The sequence below is a fragment of the Panulirus ornatus genome, chromosome 13 (genome assembly GCF_036320965.1).
Source record: "Panulirus ornatus isolate Po-2019 chromosome 13, ASM3632096v1, whole genome shotgun sequence".
Lineage (NCBI taxonomy): Eukaryota > Metazoa > Arthropoda > Malacostraca > Decapoda > Palinuridae > Panulirus > Panulirus ornatus.
In genome coordinates, this window is record NC_092236.1 from 12594031 (window position 1) to 12610984 (window position 16954).

Genomic DNA, 16954 nt, shown 5'->3' on the forward strand with positions numbered 1-16954 from the left:
CTACCAAGATGTGGCACTGGCCTACTAAGATGTGGCACTGGGATACTAGAATATGATACTGGGTTCCCAGTAGATGGCACTAGTCTACAGGTTGTAGCACTGGGCCACCAAGATGTGGCATTCGATCACCAGAAAGTGGCATTAGTCCCAAAGATGTGACACTACCCCTACAAAGATGTGGCACATATCGACTGCCGTGAGGTACTTGGCAAGAAGCGTCAAGGCACATCTTTAACCCCTCAAAGACAGCAATGTTCTAGGCTCACTAAACTACGTACCTCACTATGAGAGCACTAGACGACCCGCTGCTCTAAGAATGCATGGGTGATTTATGCATATCTTCACTTACACCTTCGCAAATGTGAAGAAAACGATCTATTCCCTGATCTACCAGCAGGTAAGACGATGGGTAGGTAAGAGCAGCAGCTAACTGACTAAGCAGACAGCGAGGCCTGGAGGAACCATGAGTGTTAAGGTGATGGTCGACATACACATACGTAACTCTCAAACTTCTTGTGTGTTGTTGGGCTTAGCCACGCACCACAGCTGGATGTCCCAGCACCCAGCCACGCACCACAGCTGGATGTCCCAGCACCCAGCCACGCACCACAGCTGGATGTCACAGCACCCAGCCACAAACCACAGATGGATGTCCCAGCACCCAGCCACGCACCACAGCTGGATGTCCCAGCACCCAGCCACGCACCACTGCTAGATGTCACAGCACCCAGCCACGCACCACAGATGGATGTCCCAGCACCCAGCCACACACCACACCTGGATGCCCCAGCACCCAGCTACAGTTCAACCATGATGTATTTGGAAAACCAGAATCTCTCTCTGAAACACATGATTATTACTACGAATATTTTGCTGTGTTTACATGAGCCCCAACAGTCTGATGGATATCACACACAGTAACAAATGAATTCGTACACTGACGGACGGACGAACACATTCAATCAATCCTGATGATTTGTGTAGTTTATCTAATGCCCTACATAGAAAAACAACGTGAGCCAACGGACATTCAAACCAGTTTAGAAATTAGTCAGCTCTGTACAATATTTGTAACAAAACGATCATTAAAACGAAACGTGTTTAGATGAGACATTCACATCACTGGAACGTCTTCCCTTAAATGAGATACTTAAAGTTGACCGGACAGCTACTTACAGGGTGCTGTCTTCTATCAATGGGTCACTTAATGCCTTCAAGTGGACATACATATGAGAAAAGTAATTATCAATATTACAAATATATACATGCGACTTGTCTAGAAGCGTTCACAAATGTACAAGAAGCGTTCACAAACGCACAACATATGTAAGGGGGTTCTTCAAAAGCAGAATTCAAAGCCATCAATCATTACCACGAACTGTATAATCACACAGTGGGGAAATGTGCACACAACTGAAGCAAGGGAGCTACTGAAATGGATCTACGTAAAGTGGTAAATTACATCACCAACTTATACCAGGTAGTTTAAGCAAAGATGGGTTACAATCATATAATACTTCTGAACCTGCAGGTGACCTATGATGTGGTGCATAACTGGATATCATAATTCGTTGATTAATAATTTTAGATGAACTGCACAGTGATATATATAGATAACTGAATGCCATTCAGATGAAACATTTGTCTGAAAGGACACAGAAATATCAAACAGATTTTGATATATGAAAGAGACGAGACAGATACCACAAAGTGAAGTAAAAGACGGTGTTCAACATGTGCAAAAAACCTGCCTAAGTGATCCATTCCGACAGCGGGGACAAGTCGATCATAACCAGACCTGTTCTGTCCTCAGCAGGAGTATCTTCGTACCCACCTGGCCTGAACATTACAGTACACCCTGGTGACCACCTCCCGCGGCGTGGAGATATGGATCAGCTTGTCATAAGGCATCAAATTGTCCCACTGAACTACCTGCCTCGAACCGGTGGCTCCAGCAGTACTATGGCCATCACAGACCACTCTGTACGTCGTCCTGCTTATGGCAAATATTCATTGCGAACTCTACACTCCGTCGTCCCCAACGCAGATCAGTCACCTTCTTTTACCCGAAAGGCGACAGGCCAGAGAGAAGCCTAGATGTGAGAGAGTGAGGGAGCAAAGCCATACGAGGAGACGGGGAGTTTCGAGGTACTGAAATATTGCACGAGTTCCAGCTCTCACGGTTTAGCCAAAGTGTCATAAACAATGCGGAACACTGATGTTAAAGCCCTTCTGCGGCCGTAACTCGGGCGTTATCTATACGTCCGACACTTCTTAACAACTTTCGGCAGTAACTAGATTAAACCGATGAAACATGGCCCCCATCGGGACGTGACAGGCGCTCTAACCCCTCAGTCCAGCCTTTCCCCAAAGCCACCACAAGACTGTTACGCGATAACTTGTGTTGAGAATATTCAACGAAAAACTTATATCCAGTTGGGATATTCCTAATAATTCAGTAGGAGAAGTTCCCTTGATAATCGAATGGGGAGATCCCTAATAATGCTTGTGATAATTCACACCATGCCTGACGGGAGGTGTTCATTCCAATAACCTTTTCCACTCACGTTATGCCAGTCCTGCTGAGGACTTGTATATATCAACACTCTTCCACGTCCGCAGACCCGAGTGGTGACATACTGACTTACAGCACACTAAAGTCACATCCAGAGAGAGAGAGAGAGAGAGAGAGAGAGAGAGAGAGAGAGAGAGAGAGAGAGAGAGAGAGTAACACCTACGTCCAGCGAAGCGTCTGTGCTAGAGGTGTGTCGAAATCTTTCACAACAGCGATTCAACAGTAACAGAGAAAGCAAGCTAGGCAATGAATCCCTCAGTCAATAAAAGATACAGTCACATCAAAACCCTCGCTCTATTTTCCTAGATCGTGAGGGTTCTTGTTCTGTTATGAGGTCGACATGTCCCTCGGTTCCTGCAACACCAGCGTCAGGATAGTGTGTCCTCATGACCCGCCAAGGAGACATAGGAAGGATCTCACCACCCAGGAGTCGCCAGCTCACGACCACCACACAAGCAAGCATCACTCGCACAGATACTCGCACACAGACCTCAACTTTAGACGCTTCGCCAGAAACCTTTCAGTGAAGAGATCCATCTTAAACCATTCAGGGAAACAGCGAATCTTAAGCAAGTTTTCATGAGAAGTAAAGACAACTGGACGTGGGTGAGCCCGGTTGGTAGGAACAACGCCTTCAAGAAGTTTCCTCAGTTAGGTTGTGGGTGAGACAATATTGACAGCGACACCTGGCGAGGGAGACGCTGGAACAGCATGGAAAAGAAAATATATAAATGTTTTAGGCTTCTTGTAGGTCGCATAGGGGATATTCTGCCAGTGTGTGTGTGTGTGTGTGTGTGTGTGTGTGTGTGTGTGTGTGTGTGTGTATATATATATATATATATATATATATATATATATATATATATATATATATATATATATATATATATTCCTGTGGGTCCACGGGGAAAATGAAACACGATAAGTTCCCAAGTGCACTTTCGTGTAATAATCATCATCAGGGGAGACACAAGAGAGAAATATAACAGTCAGTTGATATACATCGAAGAGACGAAGCTAGGATATATATATATATATATATATATATATATATATATATATATATATATATATATATATATATATATCCCAATCATTGGCCACGACAAACAAGGCCGATAAAGCCAAAAGAGACGCACATCAGAACAGAATCACCGCGAGAGACAATACAACGGTGTCATATAAGAGAGTGAGAAACTGAGGGCGAACCTCCAGCGGTGCATGTGATGAGTGGGACTCTCAGATGTCGTAAGTCGTGGACAATGCCTCCCCCCCCCCCCCCCCCACACACACACACACACACACACACACACACACACACACACAACACCTGTGAAGGGATGGCGGCCGTCTCCTGACGGTGGCAAGGCACGCCACCTCCAACCCACTCACATTATATCGGAATCTGATGGTGGCCTCCGCCGCCGCAGGGGAGGAACAATGGCTGCTGGGGGAGGAGGTGGCGGCAACGCAGACCTAGCTAGAACCGAAGGACTGTGAGTTAGGCCAATAGTGTGACCACACTCGTGTCCCTGTTCGTAAACATTCACTGAGAATTTCGGTCAAGAAGTGTAGTCATTCGTCTGTCTATCATCTATACACAAACACTAAAGAGACAGACATTTTTGACTCTTAGTATCAAAACGTAAAGTTAACCAAGAGCGGCGACATCAACCGTGTTGTCGTAGGATAATGACTAACGGGAAACCTGGGCCGATGCTGAGGAACTGATGAATGCTACGCGCGAGGCAACCGAGACAGCCTAGCCTTCCAAGAAGCAATCAGAACAGCACTGGTGGAATGGGAGCCATTCTGTTGACATCCCCCAGCACCCCATGACTTCCACCTCACCCCTGGTGTATAATTCTAACAAAACTCCAGAAATACGTGGACTGTAACGTCTTCGTCCTACTGTCTTTAAACTATCCCCTGGTCTTCTCTGCTATAGTCTTCGGCCAGCTGTTAGGGACAGCAATACATGTTCTGGTAAACTGCAAGACTATTGCTTTACCTGACACACACTAACCAATGGAAAAATTAACACCCTCACATAACAAAAGACACATAAAGCAAAAATTCCAGACGCATCATACAATAATAAGTAAGAAAGACTCTCCAAACATTAGTACGAAACAATACATGTAACGTGACTTCTAGACGACAAACGTAATAAAGAATAATAGCTAGAAAGATTCCGTTCACCTTCACTTAAAAGTCTTTGCAGTACAAGCCAAGTGAACACTTATTGGTAAAGGTAGCGTATGTGGCTGCCCGTCCATTGTAAATCTAAGGCACGTAACCAACCCTACAAAACACTGGGACGGAGGGAGCTCTTTCCCCCTCAGGACAGAGCTATTCTCTTACTGAACCTGGTTCCCGGAGTCGAGATAGAACTGGAATAGAGAAAGCGTTTTAGAAACTGGAAAACTCTTTATCCAGAAGGACTTTACAAGTGGTGGAGGGTCACCTTTCTACATGCAAGTCGAGAGGTCACGCTTCTCCAGGTCGAGCAAAGGTCTGACTTATAGTGGCTGGACGTCAGGAACGCTTGAACACAAAGTGAAACTGGACGATGCCGAGGTAACCAGAGGTGCGGAAAATGAGCCAGCAGGTGCTTAGGCGGCAATGTGACTACTTCTTACTGTCAGTTTTCAGCGTCAGTCGCGACTGAAGCCACCTGCAACACAGTGAAAGCTTATACAGTACCTGTACATTATTGATGCTATATCGTTACCACCTAACGCACTTGTATCATATGCAACTTATTTACACAATTTTTACGGCGTTTTCGATACAAATGAATCTTCTAAGCCCGGTCATAAAAAATCTGAGATTTGGCATCGCTTGCTTCTTGGCGTCAAGGATGTACTGACACAGTCTGCTGAACTCTCCCAGACTCAGCCGTACTATACCTACCACACTCTCACACGCCTCACCTCTGCCCCTACTTCCGCTGGAAGAGAAAGTTCGTCCAATCTTCGATCATAGCACAGAGCCTGATGTCTTCATTACTGTGGCGTCCTATTCATTTCCATGGCATGTTCTTGTGTGTGTGTGTGTGTGTGTGTGTGTGTGTGTGTGTGTGTCAACTATGGTCATCGACGAAGCAGTTTCATAGAAGAACTAAATCAAGTGCACAGATAGTTAGTTCTGAGGACGCGTCGCTAAAGGTTTTGACGTGGATGTTGGGCTGAGGAACTGTCGCAGTCAAATATGTTGACGGCATGAGTATGGACGGAGCCTGTGTATATATAGTCCAACCTGGGTTACCCAGAAGGGGACTGGGTAATGTTAAATAACCAGAAACCACAACACATCTCTAGCCAAAATAATGCACAAGAAACCAAATAAAACGTCCATGAGGCAGTACAATGAGTTGCGTATGGCGAACGCGCACTGAGTGGGAGGGGAAAGTTCTAACTGTGTCTACATGCAGAATGAATTGAGAGATGAGTTCAGTACACCGAGGGTATGAATGTGTAGGTTCAAGTACGATCGCCATCATGTTGCCAGAATGAGTACTTGGAGCCAGTACTGATGGCGTAGGCGCTCGGACCCACTGGCGACCGTGCGCACATAACCTTGCCCCGGGAGGAAGGATGGGGGGGCCACAGGCCACACGAACCATAATCAGCTTACTTAATATCCCGGGTCTCCCACGCAAAGGTCATCTTACCCTCCCCTCCATCCTCCACCCTCCACCACCCTACTGCCCACCACCACCACCACCACCACCACCACAAGACTCTAGGAACCATCAGCTCCACCACACTGTACTGTCGTCGCTTCCACCACACCACCCATCACCAACTACGTTACCGGGAACTTAACCAAATCTTGCTGGCCTCATCAGAAGTGAAACACGAATAGGAGATTCCGTAGAGTTCCCACCCTGCACGCCAACAACGTTGCTGGATCCCTCACTGATAAATAGAGGTGGGGTGATGTAGTAGGGGGAAGAATGCACGAAAATATTTCTTTTAAAAAATCTGACGCGCGGAACTAGCAAGAGATATCCGTGTACTACCAGAACTATTCATCTCCAGACACTATCGCCGACATTATGTACATACCTCTCGCCTGCCATATCTCCCTCACACCGTCATTAACATTACTGAAATATCGAGCGAATTTCCACTAGAACCCTTTCTCCATCCTATACACATTGTCCAGAAGCCAACTTCAGTTGTTCCTCCACTACACAGTGAACAAGCAGCCCAGAAAGCACCACTTACACTTACAAACTCACTCGTTGCACTCGGCAGGTTCAGCAAACTTCACTGACTCTGCGAGCACAGCGATAAAGCGTACACTGCTAGCGTGTCCCGCTAAGTTGGACGTCACCTGCCAATTGGCGACCACCTCGCACGCCCCCCCAAGCGAAGAGTTCTCCTCCATCGCGTCCATCCGTCGCCGCTCTTGCTCGTCACCCGCCCGCCAAGACACTTGCAACCTCTCCTACCGTCTGTCGATGAATCGATAAATCGCTTTATATCAATTCAGAAATTATACATCCACTTACATCGTCGATATGAAACTATAAACAAAATCCCATACATCGAAAGGAGTGATGAATCTGCAAAAATTATATTTTTATTCATGGACAATCTACCTAACATATACATTATGTTCATACCATTTTTAATGAATCTTTGGCCGCAGTGAGCACTCGGTGTGTCTGGTATATCACGATGCGTATGTTATCTTTACTTACTTCCGTGTGATGGTTGTGTTGTGTGAACCACTGGCGTGGTACGTGCTGGTGTTTCCACGCAACTGCAGGAATCCAAGACAAAAAAATGCCATCAAAGAGTTCACTAGCCTCATTATCTAGCTTATGTTTCAGCTGCAGTTCTCAATCTCTCGGGCACGTCAGGACAACAATTCTTGATCACGACAATACAGCCATTCTTGAGCATGACCGGGCGACTCTTTGAGCACAACGGCACGATCATTCCTGAGTATGATGGGGCAACTCTTGTGCACGACAGGACGACCTTTCAACACGGCGGTATACAATAATCCTTATACACAACAGTGCAATCCTTGAGAACCTCGGTAAGACCCATTGTTTTAAGGTCAGCCCGTCATCCTATATAAGGGACGTACCGTCGTGCTCAAGGGTCTTACCCTGGTGTTCAAAGGGCGTACAGTTGTGCTCACGGGTCGCACCGTTATGCTCAAGGATCGTATTGTCGTGCTCAAGGGTCATACCGTCGCAAGGGTCGCGTTGTCCTTCAAGGACACTGCTTAGAATTTCGAGTAGCATCCTCATCCTCCAACACATCCCCTCCTCGATAGTCACAGCTGAAATCCAAGTGAGATAACACGTGACGTGTGACTCTAGATGTCCACACTAACCTCAACTCCACGATCATTCCATCCCAAGGCATACACCGAGTGCTAACGTGCCCCTCCACCCTTCCTCCTCATCAGCAGGCTGTCTGTCACCTGCTTCAAATCGCTCACTTCTACAAGATGTAGATTGAATTCGAGTACATATTCCCAGCAGGGTAGGGTAGGGGGAAGGAGGAGAGGAGATAGGCAGGATAGAGTTCGTCGATGTGTGGGAAGGGCAGTACTAGGTATATGTATATATCGACCTTCTTTACCCGATTTTCTTTCTATATTCCGAACGACTGATATACGACCAACATTTGCAACTGTTTGTGTAGACGGGAAGGGAGCTGTACGTTCGTAGGGCTCCGACACTTTGTGACAAAGTTCTTTAAACTGACCAGTTGGTAGTCGCACTTGATCTTCGCTTGATTCATTCCACAAGTCCACAACTCGACTGGTGAAGAAGTGCTTCCTCACGTCCCTCCATTCTTTTGTCCAGCTTCCAGTTAAATCATCTTCTGTTATCTCTTCTAATGTCGAAGAGAAGTATTACGTCAACGTAGTCTTGGACTGTTAGAAATTTAAGTAGAGTTATCATGTCTCCCCTGGCTCTTTTTTCTTCTAATGTGGGTAGATTGAAAGCTTCATCTCCTGTCTCCGTAGCTCAGTCTTCCCAGTTCTGGCATCATTCCTGCTGCGGTCCTTTAGACCTATTCCAGCAACTCCGTGAGGTTCTACAAGTGAGGTGATCTGCTTCCTGTGGTATATTGCAGCTTAAGAGCGAACATACGTAGCTTAAACAGTCTTCCATATTACCCCACAGTTTACGAACATGATGGAAAATTGGACAAAGACCAATTCATGGCTTGCTTCATGCACGATCCTTCTCACGTACTCAGGTGACAAGTTCGACTCGACTTCGGGTATCTGCTGTCGCGCACTTCCTTCCTAGCTTTAGCATCTGCAGCCAACATAATCAGGTATGAATCCACCTCCTGTGGGAAATCATTTACCTAAATCAGGAAGAGCAGTGAGCCCTGGAAGACTCCACTTGTCACTCTCGTCCAACCTGTGGTGTGTGTGTGGGTGTGGGTGTGTCCCACATCACTATGTCGGTGCAAGTTACGAAACCAACAGTCCAGCACCTGAACACACCCACCTTTACATCAGAACCGGTAGACCCAGCATCGCTGGACCTTCGTCCCCTGCTGAGCGCCGAGGTGACAGGACCTGCCAGACGCCAGCAAGACACTGGCCTTAATGAATCACTTTACGGCACGAGCCACCGGCGAGGTAAGTGGATTAACAGGTGGTTGGTGCCGGCTGAGGCTGCCTGCTGCTCCTCCGCCGCTGACTGGGCAGGCAATATACTGAAGGCAATTTAGAGAGTGTAACCACCACCTACAGTAGAAGGGGAAGGAGGGCTACCACATTTTTCAAGAGAGAGTCCGTGGCATACGCGAAGAGTATCATAAATTGCTGCAGCGGTGGCCAGGAGCAACTTAAACAGTGCTATCGAAAACTGTGGCTAGTCACTGGCTGCTGAACGAACCACAAGCTGCGCAGACAACATGAAGGCTGCACCCACACACAGCACCACAGCCTGCAAGTACAGCTTCGCAAACGGCAAAAACAGCAACACAAGCTATACAAACAGAATCAGAGGCCACACAAACGATCACATTGAACGCAGAGGGTCGGCTAGGTTGCGGAAATCGGCAGCATCCACTCCAAGAGACGTCCGGCGCTATGCATAGAACTACTAGGTACCTGTGGGCGGCACAGCGCAAGACTATGGAGGACATCCACACGCTGGAGAGATAGTCGCGAAGAGCCTTCTTAGGCATCATCAAGTTTACCGAGGGTAATGGCATTTGGAGCACCGGGCGACACGGCAGTCGCTTGCCTCCCGCGCTCCGACCAACCTAACTTGTCCTAATGCGAACAACATCGTTAATAGGCATTTTACCGAGTTGTGCAGAACTGAAGGGAAACAGGATTTTGACATCAAAGAGATGGACCGGAGACTGGAACAAGTTGATAACAAGTTAGACCATGTTGGGCGTCCATCTGAACGACAGGAAAGCTTCCTCTGCTCCACGGGTATTTAGTGAAGTACACACACACACACACACACACACACACACACACACACACACACACACACACACACACACACACACACAAAACAGAAACAGAGCAGAAAGCATCAAAAAAATGCAAAGAAGACTTTTGTACTTCAGAGTGGTGGGTAAATGGAATACAATGATTGAGGACATGGCTAACGCAGACAGCATACATAAATTCAAGAAGTGTGAATGTAAAGAGTGTTCTAGGGATAGTGGCCCCACGACTGTAAAACTCCACCCTTATACAGTACAAAATAGTAATTAAAGACACACAAACGGTGACAGCGTCGATACGAGATCGGATGAAAAGCGAGTCCCCTGTAGTTACTACACTCTGGATCACCGTATGGCAAGGCAACTACAATGCCAACTGTCTGTGCCTCCCACTGAGCTGGTGTATTGTCATATTTCGGGCTAATAAAACAAATTGCATCCAGATCATCCCCCCACAGAAATAACAACAGTGGCATTTACTAGTAAAACTGTTACTAAATGACAAAGATTTTTTTCTTTCTTTTACAAGATAATAGGTAATCACTTACCTCCTTAAGAGATAAAGTCATAGAAAAATTTGAGAATATGCAAAGATTTTCATACATTAACACTAGATGAAAATGAGTAGCAATAAACTATATATGTCTCAGGGTATATGTTCCCAAATGCTAATGTGCCCGCACTTCCTAAACCAGTTCACCTCTTCATAACACTATTTACATACATGCAACTGCTCTTTCTCTTACACAAGATGTGTAGGCGTTGTTAACGGCCTCGCCCGCACGCGCTAGTCCTCCCACAAATATCCTCGTCTTATGTCGTACTTTAGCACTGTAACATCCAATGATCGCGTCCCAAGTTGTATTAAAAAAAATCGTGGTCTCAAACAACACATCGTACATCCCATGAGGATGACGCTAGCTAAATTAAGTAACAAAATCTAATGCAATTACAGTTGCAAATGTAATATATAAATCAGTCTTAACCAACCACCAAGACGGCTTTCTCAGTACCTGACTTTGGGACAACAGACTGAAGGGAGATGTATGTACGTTGCCTCTATTATGCCTAACAGCGCTGTTCGTCGGAGGGGTAGACTGAACAATACGTCATATTCTAGTGGTTATCAATATGCAGAGTCGATTAGTGACCAGTGATTCGATTGTGTGACGCTGGCGAAACACTAGGTTACCCTGACAACTGCAAAAACAAACTTGGCCACATATCCTGCAGAGTTCTGCATCTTGTGGCAAGATTTCCATTCAGCTCACAGTAATTAGTATAACAAAAATTACTCCTGCTTTTAAGCCCTCTCTCTGGTTATGTGGCACTGTAATACACAATTCCCTTCGTTTCAATCACCTCTCTTAACCTCAAGTAAGACAACGGACTCTGGCATTATCACAAAATGTTGTTTTCAATGGCTACCAAGCGAGATTCCTTTTTTTTTCTTCTTCTGGCGATGGAATTACGGACGAAAATAACCTATTCTTCCATTTGACAATGTGAGGCTCGAACAGTCCCGTCCTTATTCCGAGCTGTACTTAACACAGCCCCTGACACAAAGACCACTGTACGTCTCATACGTTGTTGTTTATAAACGTTCAGTGAAAACATGAGACATATGCCAGAGCCTCGGGGAACAGAGCCGTAAAAAAAGAAAATGGTTTACATAGAATGGAAAATGGTTGACTTAGATTGCTGTCTATATATGTATATAAGACACACTTTAACCTATACTGTTACCGTTTTCATATGTTTCGGGGAAGTAAATCTTGTGTGGGAGGTGATATATAGTGCTAAACCGTAACAACTGGTTATCATCAGTGTGAGGATGTAGTTCATTACATAATCATGATATATATATATATATATATATATATATATATATATATATATATATATATATATATATATATATATACATATATATATATATATATATATATATATATATATATATATATATATATATATATATATATATATATATATATCATCCCTGGGGATAGGGGATTAAGAATACTTCCCACGTATTCCCTGCGTGTCGTAGAAGGCGACTAAAAGGGGAGGGAGCGGGGGCTGGAAATCCTCCCCTCTTGTTTTTTTTTTTTTTTTCCAAAAGAAGGAACAGAGGGGGCCAGGTGAGGATATTCCAAAAAAGGCCCAGTCCTCTGTTCCTAACGCTACGTCGCTAACGCGGGAAATGGCGAATAGTTTAAAAGAAAAGATATATATATATATATATATATATATATATATATATATATATATATATATATATATATATATATATATATATATATAGTGAAATTTGTACGCACATGTAAGTGCCTGTAAATGATGACTGCGAAATATAATGTAAATTTTGATTACGTAAGTCTATGGGTGCTGAGCTACTGGCGACATAGGTATGCAATGGTTAATATACACGCCATATCATCGGCTTCACTGTCTGTCTGTCTGTCTGTCTCCTCCTCGCACCGTAGACTATTCCAGCCCCCCAGCCTACTAACCACAATATCCCCCACTCCAGCCCACTAACCACCTCACTAACGACTACTCCAGCCCCCCAGCCTACTAACCACAATATCTCCCAACCCAGCCCACTAACTACCCCCACTAACGACACCATATGACCCACTGCCACTACTAACCACAATATCTCCCACCCCAGCCCACTAACTACCCCCACTAACCACTATATATGACCCACTGCCACTACTAACCACCGGAACCCTTCCCTCGGCAGGTTCGTGCCGGCGTCGCCCTCCTCCTTGTTGTGCTGGTGGTCGTGTCCAGCGTCTCAGCCCAGCTCAACTTCTCTCCCGGCTGGGGCAAGCGGGCAGCGGCCGCCGGCGGCACTGATGCCGCCGCCGCAGCCCTCCGCTCCCCTGCAGCCTTGGCCGTCGGGCCCTCCTCCCCCGCTGCCGGCGACACCTGCGGCGCCATCCCCGTCTCCACCGTCATGCACATCTACAGGCTCATCAGGGTTAGTCATGGTGTCAGGCACAGCTCTCTGAGTCGCTCTGAGCTATTTCAGGGCCGAGTACTGGGGTCAGTGTGAAGTATCTCTCTCTCTCTCCACTACCAGTTCCAGCTATGGGCTTACGAGGGACAATTCCTTCTGCACTGTAGTGTCAACACTGTTCGCTTCTGTTTCATCACAGTTTCAAGCACTTCTACGGTTAATTCAAATTCGTTTCTCAGACTAAAAAGCCACTCTTGGAAAGCAACAGCCATCTGACTTCATCAGTGAACGCTTCATCATCATTCCCCTAAAATGCTACCGTGGAACCCCAATTTCATCAAGGGTGCCTCAGAGATAGAGAAACACCTTCAATTGTTTCATCTTTCCATAAGTTATTTGTCACCGATGACTACAGCATACTCAACAGTCAGCTAGTGCAGGAGGCGCAGTAGGTATAGACAGACAGCATCGTTCCTTACACACACACACACACCACGACCACCTTCGTCAGTATGTGCGTGTTCCCCTTTTGTCTCCCTTGTGCCAAGTGTGTATTAGCTGACTGTCTTGAATGAATAGTCAAGAACCGTGTGGCTGACAGTGAAGCCAGGTAGAGCAGCGTCAGCCGAGGCTACGCGGACCTCGGCTGACAAGGCCAACAATGAGTCCCGTCAGGCTAGGCTGACACTCGCCTCTCTCCACCCACCTTCCCGTCTAGTCACGTAATTTTCTCTTTTTTTTTTTTCTAACCCTCAGGATAAACAAGGACCTTACAACTATCTGCTACGCATTAGGATTATTAATCTAAACCTAATCTTCATTAACAAATTAGTCCAAAGGAGACTCTTTCGGTTAAAAGTCTACTTACGTCAAATGTTTCGTGAAAAAAAAGAAATTCTTTCCTAATCGGTGATATATATATATATATATATATATATATATATATATATATATATATATATATATATATATATACACCTAATAACGAGCTCTACCTCAGCCTGGGACAGAGGAGACGATGTTAGTGCCTGATGATAACAATCCTGCTCCTTGAGTCTTTTTCATAATACTGCCAACAAACCATTACTTACGGCAAACATCTACTCTTCCCTGTCTTTTCAAGTATGCATCTACGTATCTCTCCCATTTCAAACCTTCACCAGAAAAATGATCTTATGTTTCCACGGAGTGTGAGGAGCGTGGAGTGTCGCCTGCCTGCCGCCCACCTCAGCACCACACTAACATAGGTTCACTTACTTCTTCCTCTCCCAACAACATGTATCTACACACCATACCCTTTGCAGCAGCAACGGCAGCAGTAGTGAAGGTGGGTTCCTCCAACAACAATAAGAAAGACTCCTCCATCCCTCCCTCCCTTCCTCCCCCTGACAACAAAAAGCTCCCCCACATTTCCTGTTACACTAGGAGGAAAGTTCACTTTCGCCATACCATCACACGATCCCTTGTTTCCACAGACAACCACACTGTGATCCCTTAGACATCCCCCTTAAACACGGAGAGAACCTTCCCTTCAGGGCAACACCCACATACACTCCTTTCCCCAGCCTTAAAGAGAGAGTCATCCGCTTTACCTCAGTGTGAGGTATCTTTGCTCCCTTGTCCCCAACATGTTCCCCCAGTAGACAGCCTTCCCCAGCCTAGTCAGCAGAAGCTGGCCCTCAGTCTCTTCCGGAGTGCCACTCACTAACACACTCTCTCGAATCCCACAGAGCGAGGCGGCGCGACTGGCCCAGTGTCAAGATGAAGAGTACCTGGGTTAGACTCCAACCTTCACCAGGACTCCTACCCCACCCACTCAGTCAACCACTGTCATTGTTCTAAAGATTACCGTGTGATTCTCTGTACCGTCGTTAACCGTATGTACGTATGTACGGCTGACCCACAACCTCCCTTGCAGTCTCGCTTGGTCTTCCCCGGAGCCCGGCCGACCTCTCGACCTATGTAACTGTTTCATGAGATTCATATTTCTATTTTTCCTCACCATTATGAAACATGAGGGCTGGAATATCTGGATCAGAGGTACTGCACTTGATTAAACTAGTCCATGTAGCTACTTGGTTTCCTTGTCCCCCTGACCCCCGGAGTGTGTGTGTGTGTGTGTGTGTGTGTGTGTGTGTGTGTGTGTGTGTGTGTGTGTGTGTGTGTGTACGTGGTGGCGCAGGAGGCTGACGTGGAACGGAGGCTGGCGTCCATGTCGTCTCTCCTGGGTACCACAAAATGGACTCTTTCAACCTGAGGCTGCTCACTCCACCACACCTGACGCTTTTGGAGTTACTAAGATCATCAACTTGCAGTCGTCGTCCTCCTCCTCCTTGTCAGGAGGAGTGGACACACATATCACTCTGACTGGGACACATGAGGTATATGGTACATGCTGATGGGAACTACTGTGGAAAAGGCGAGTCAGTCCGCACAACCCACTCGTCTATGTCACGGGACGTCACTCTGTCATTCTGCTACACCACAGGGTGGAAAAAAAGAATCACTTTACTAAAAGCCTACCATAGAGCACCCTGGTACATTCATAGTCTCATCTCTATATATAACTATTGTGAATACATTGAATAGCATGAGAGCCCCGACTTTTCTTATCCTTCAGTGTGAACATACTCGGGGTGGCAATGTTGTGGACGCGACACGAACATTAACTGATGTGTCGGTGATAAATTGTAAGGCAGAGACACCTGATTCGTTGATGAGCTTCATTCACAATGAAAGTATCATCCCAGTCCTCAAAACCTACAGTCATGGAACCACGTATGATGAAAAATCAACTATTCTGTATGACTATGACAACTATAGTGCATGTCGCCCATAACCCCTGTACTGTGCTTGAGCGCCTTCCTATGAAGAGCCAAACCTTCTTCCTTGTATCAGAAGACAGCAGCAGTGTGATCAGTATCGCCTGGTATCCAGGTAGCCTTCCCTTGATAAAAGACGAAGGCATGAAACACATTCTCCCGCCTTGATCCTCTTCGTCATTACAAAGTAGTTCTGGTCTCTTTAACTTGGTTCCCGTCTACATGGGATGGATCAGGTCCATAAAGCTTCTTTGGTCACACACACACACACACACACACACACACCTATCGTAAGATGGGATGTGTGTGCGTGTATTTCTGTGTACACATAAGGTTAAGACATGATGAATATGCAAGGTCACCAGACGAGGTAACATAAGTGCAAAACTCTCTCCGTAGTATACAGGTCATAATCCCATATACAAATAGTAATCACACAAAAATAGTAATGACGCAAACAAACATTAATCACACATACACACAAACAACCATCACAACCAGATCATACAACATGCACACAGTAGTCACATAGTAATCTCACACCTACATCTTCACAAAAGCGACTCCACTATACTCGATAGACACCAGCCATCTCTTATATACCAGCATGTGAGACACCACCAGTTGGCCCTGAATATTCAACCAACTTATGTTGTCCATATCTCATGTTCAACTTATCTTTATCATCTCCAACTATACAAACAAATGTATCCTAATTCCAATCCATTACAAACGCTATGAATCTTTACTGCACTTATTTTCCACCTAAATCTACGACGAAATAGAGTTGTTTTCTACCTAAATCTAAGACAAAATAGAGTTGTTTTCTACCTGGATCTAAGACAAAATAGAGTTAACATCATCATATGTCAGAGACAGACAGTTACCTCTCATACAAGGTTCTTCCTCACTATTCACTTAAATTCTCATACACTCGCCAGGAAAATGTATAACATGAAAGTCCTCCCGCACCCTCCACAGCATCATACAGCTCCCCGTCTCACTACTACAGTCAACAAAGCCACTAACCAACTCGTTCAGAAGTCGTTAATTCGACCAGGATTATCAGTGATTGAGGGCCATTTGAAATTCTGGTCCTACTGCAAGATGAAAGAGCAACTCA

General features: G+C 45.6%; 2 protein-coding genes across 2 annotated transcripts in view; one reads left to right on the forward strand and one right to left on the reverse strand.

Annotated features, from left to right (window-relative positions):
- LOC139752595 (red pigment-concentrating hormone-like) overlaps positions 1 to 15079 on the forward strand; it is a 38320-nt gene extending 23241 nt beyond the window's left edge. Inside the window, exons 2-3 of the mRNA XM_071668351.1 lie at positions 12791 to 13030; positions 14740 to 15079. Of these exons, the coding sequence (XP_071524452.1) occupies positions 12791 to 13030; positions 14740 to 14790 (291 nt within the window). The 3' untranslated portion in view covers positions 14791 to 15079. The remainder of the gene's footprint in view (positions 1 to 12790; positions 13031 to 14739) is intronic.
- Rab10 (RAS oncogene family member Rab10) overlaps positions 1 to 16954 on the reverse strand; it is a 146121-nt gene that overhangs the window by 122368 nt on the left and 6799 nt on the right. The gene's annotated exons all lie outside the window — the stretch shown is intronic.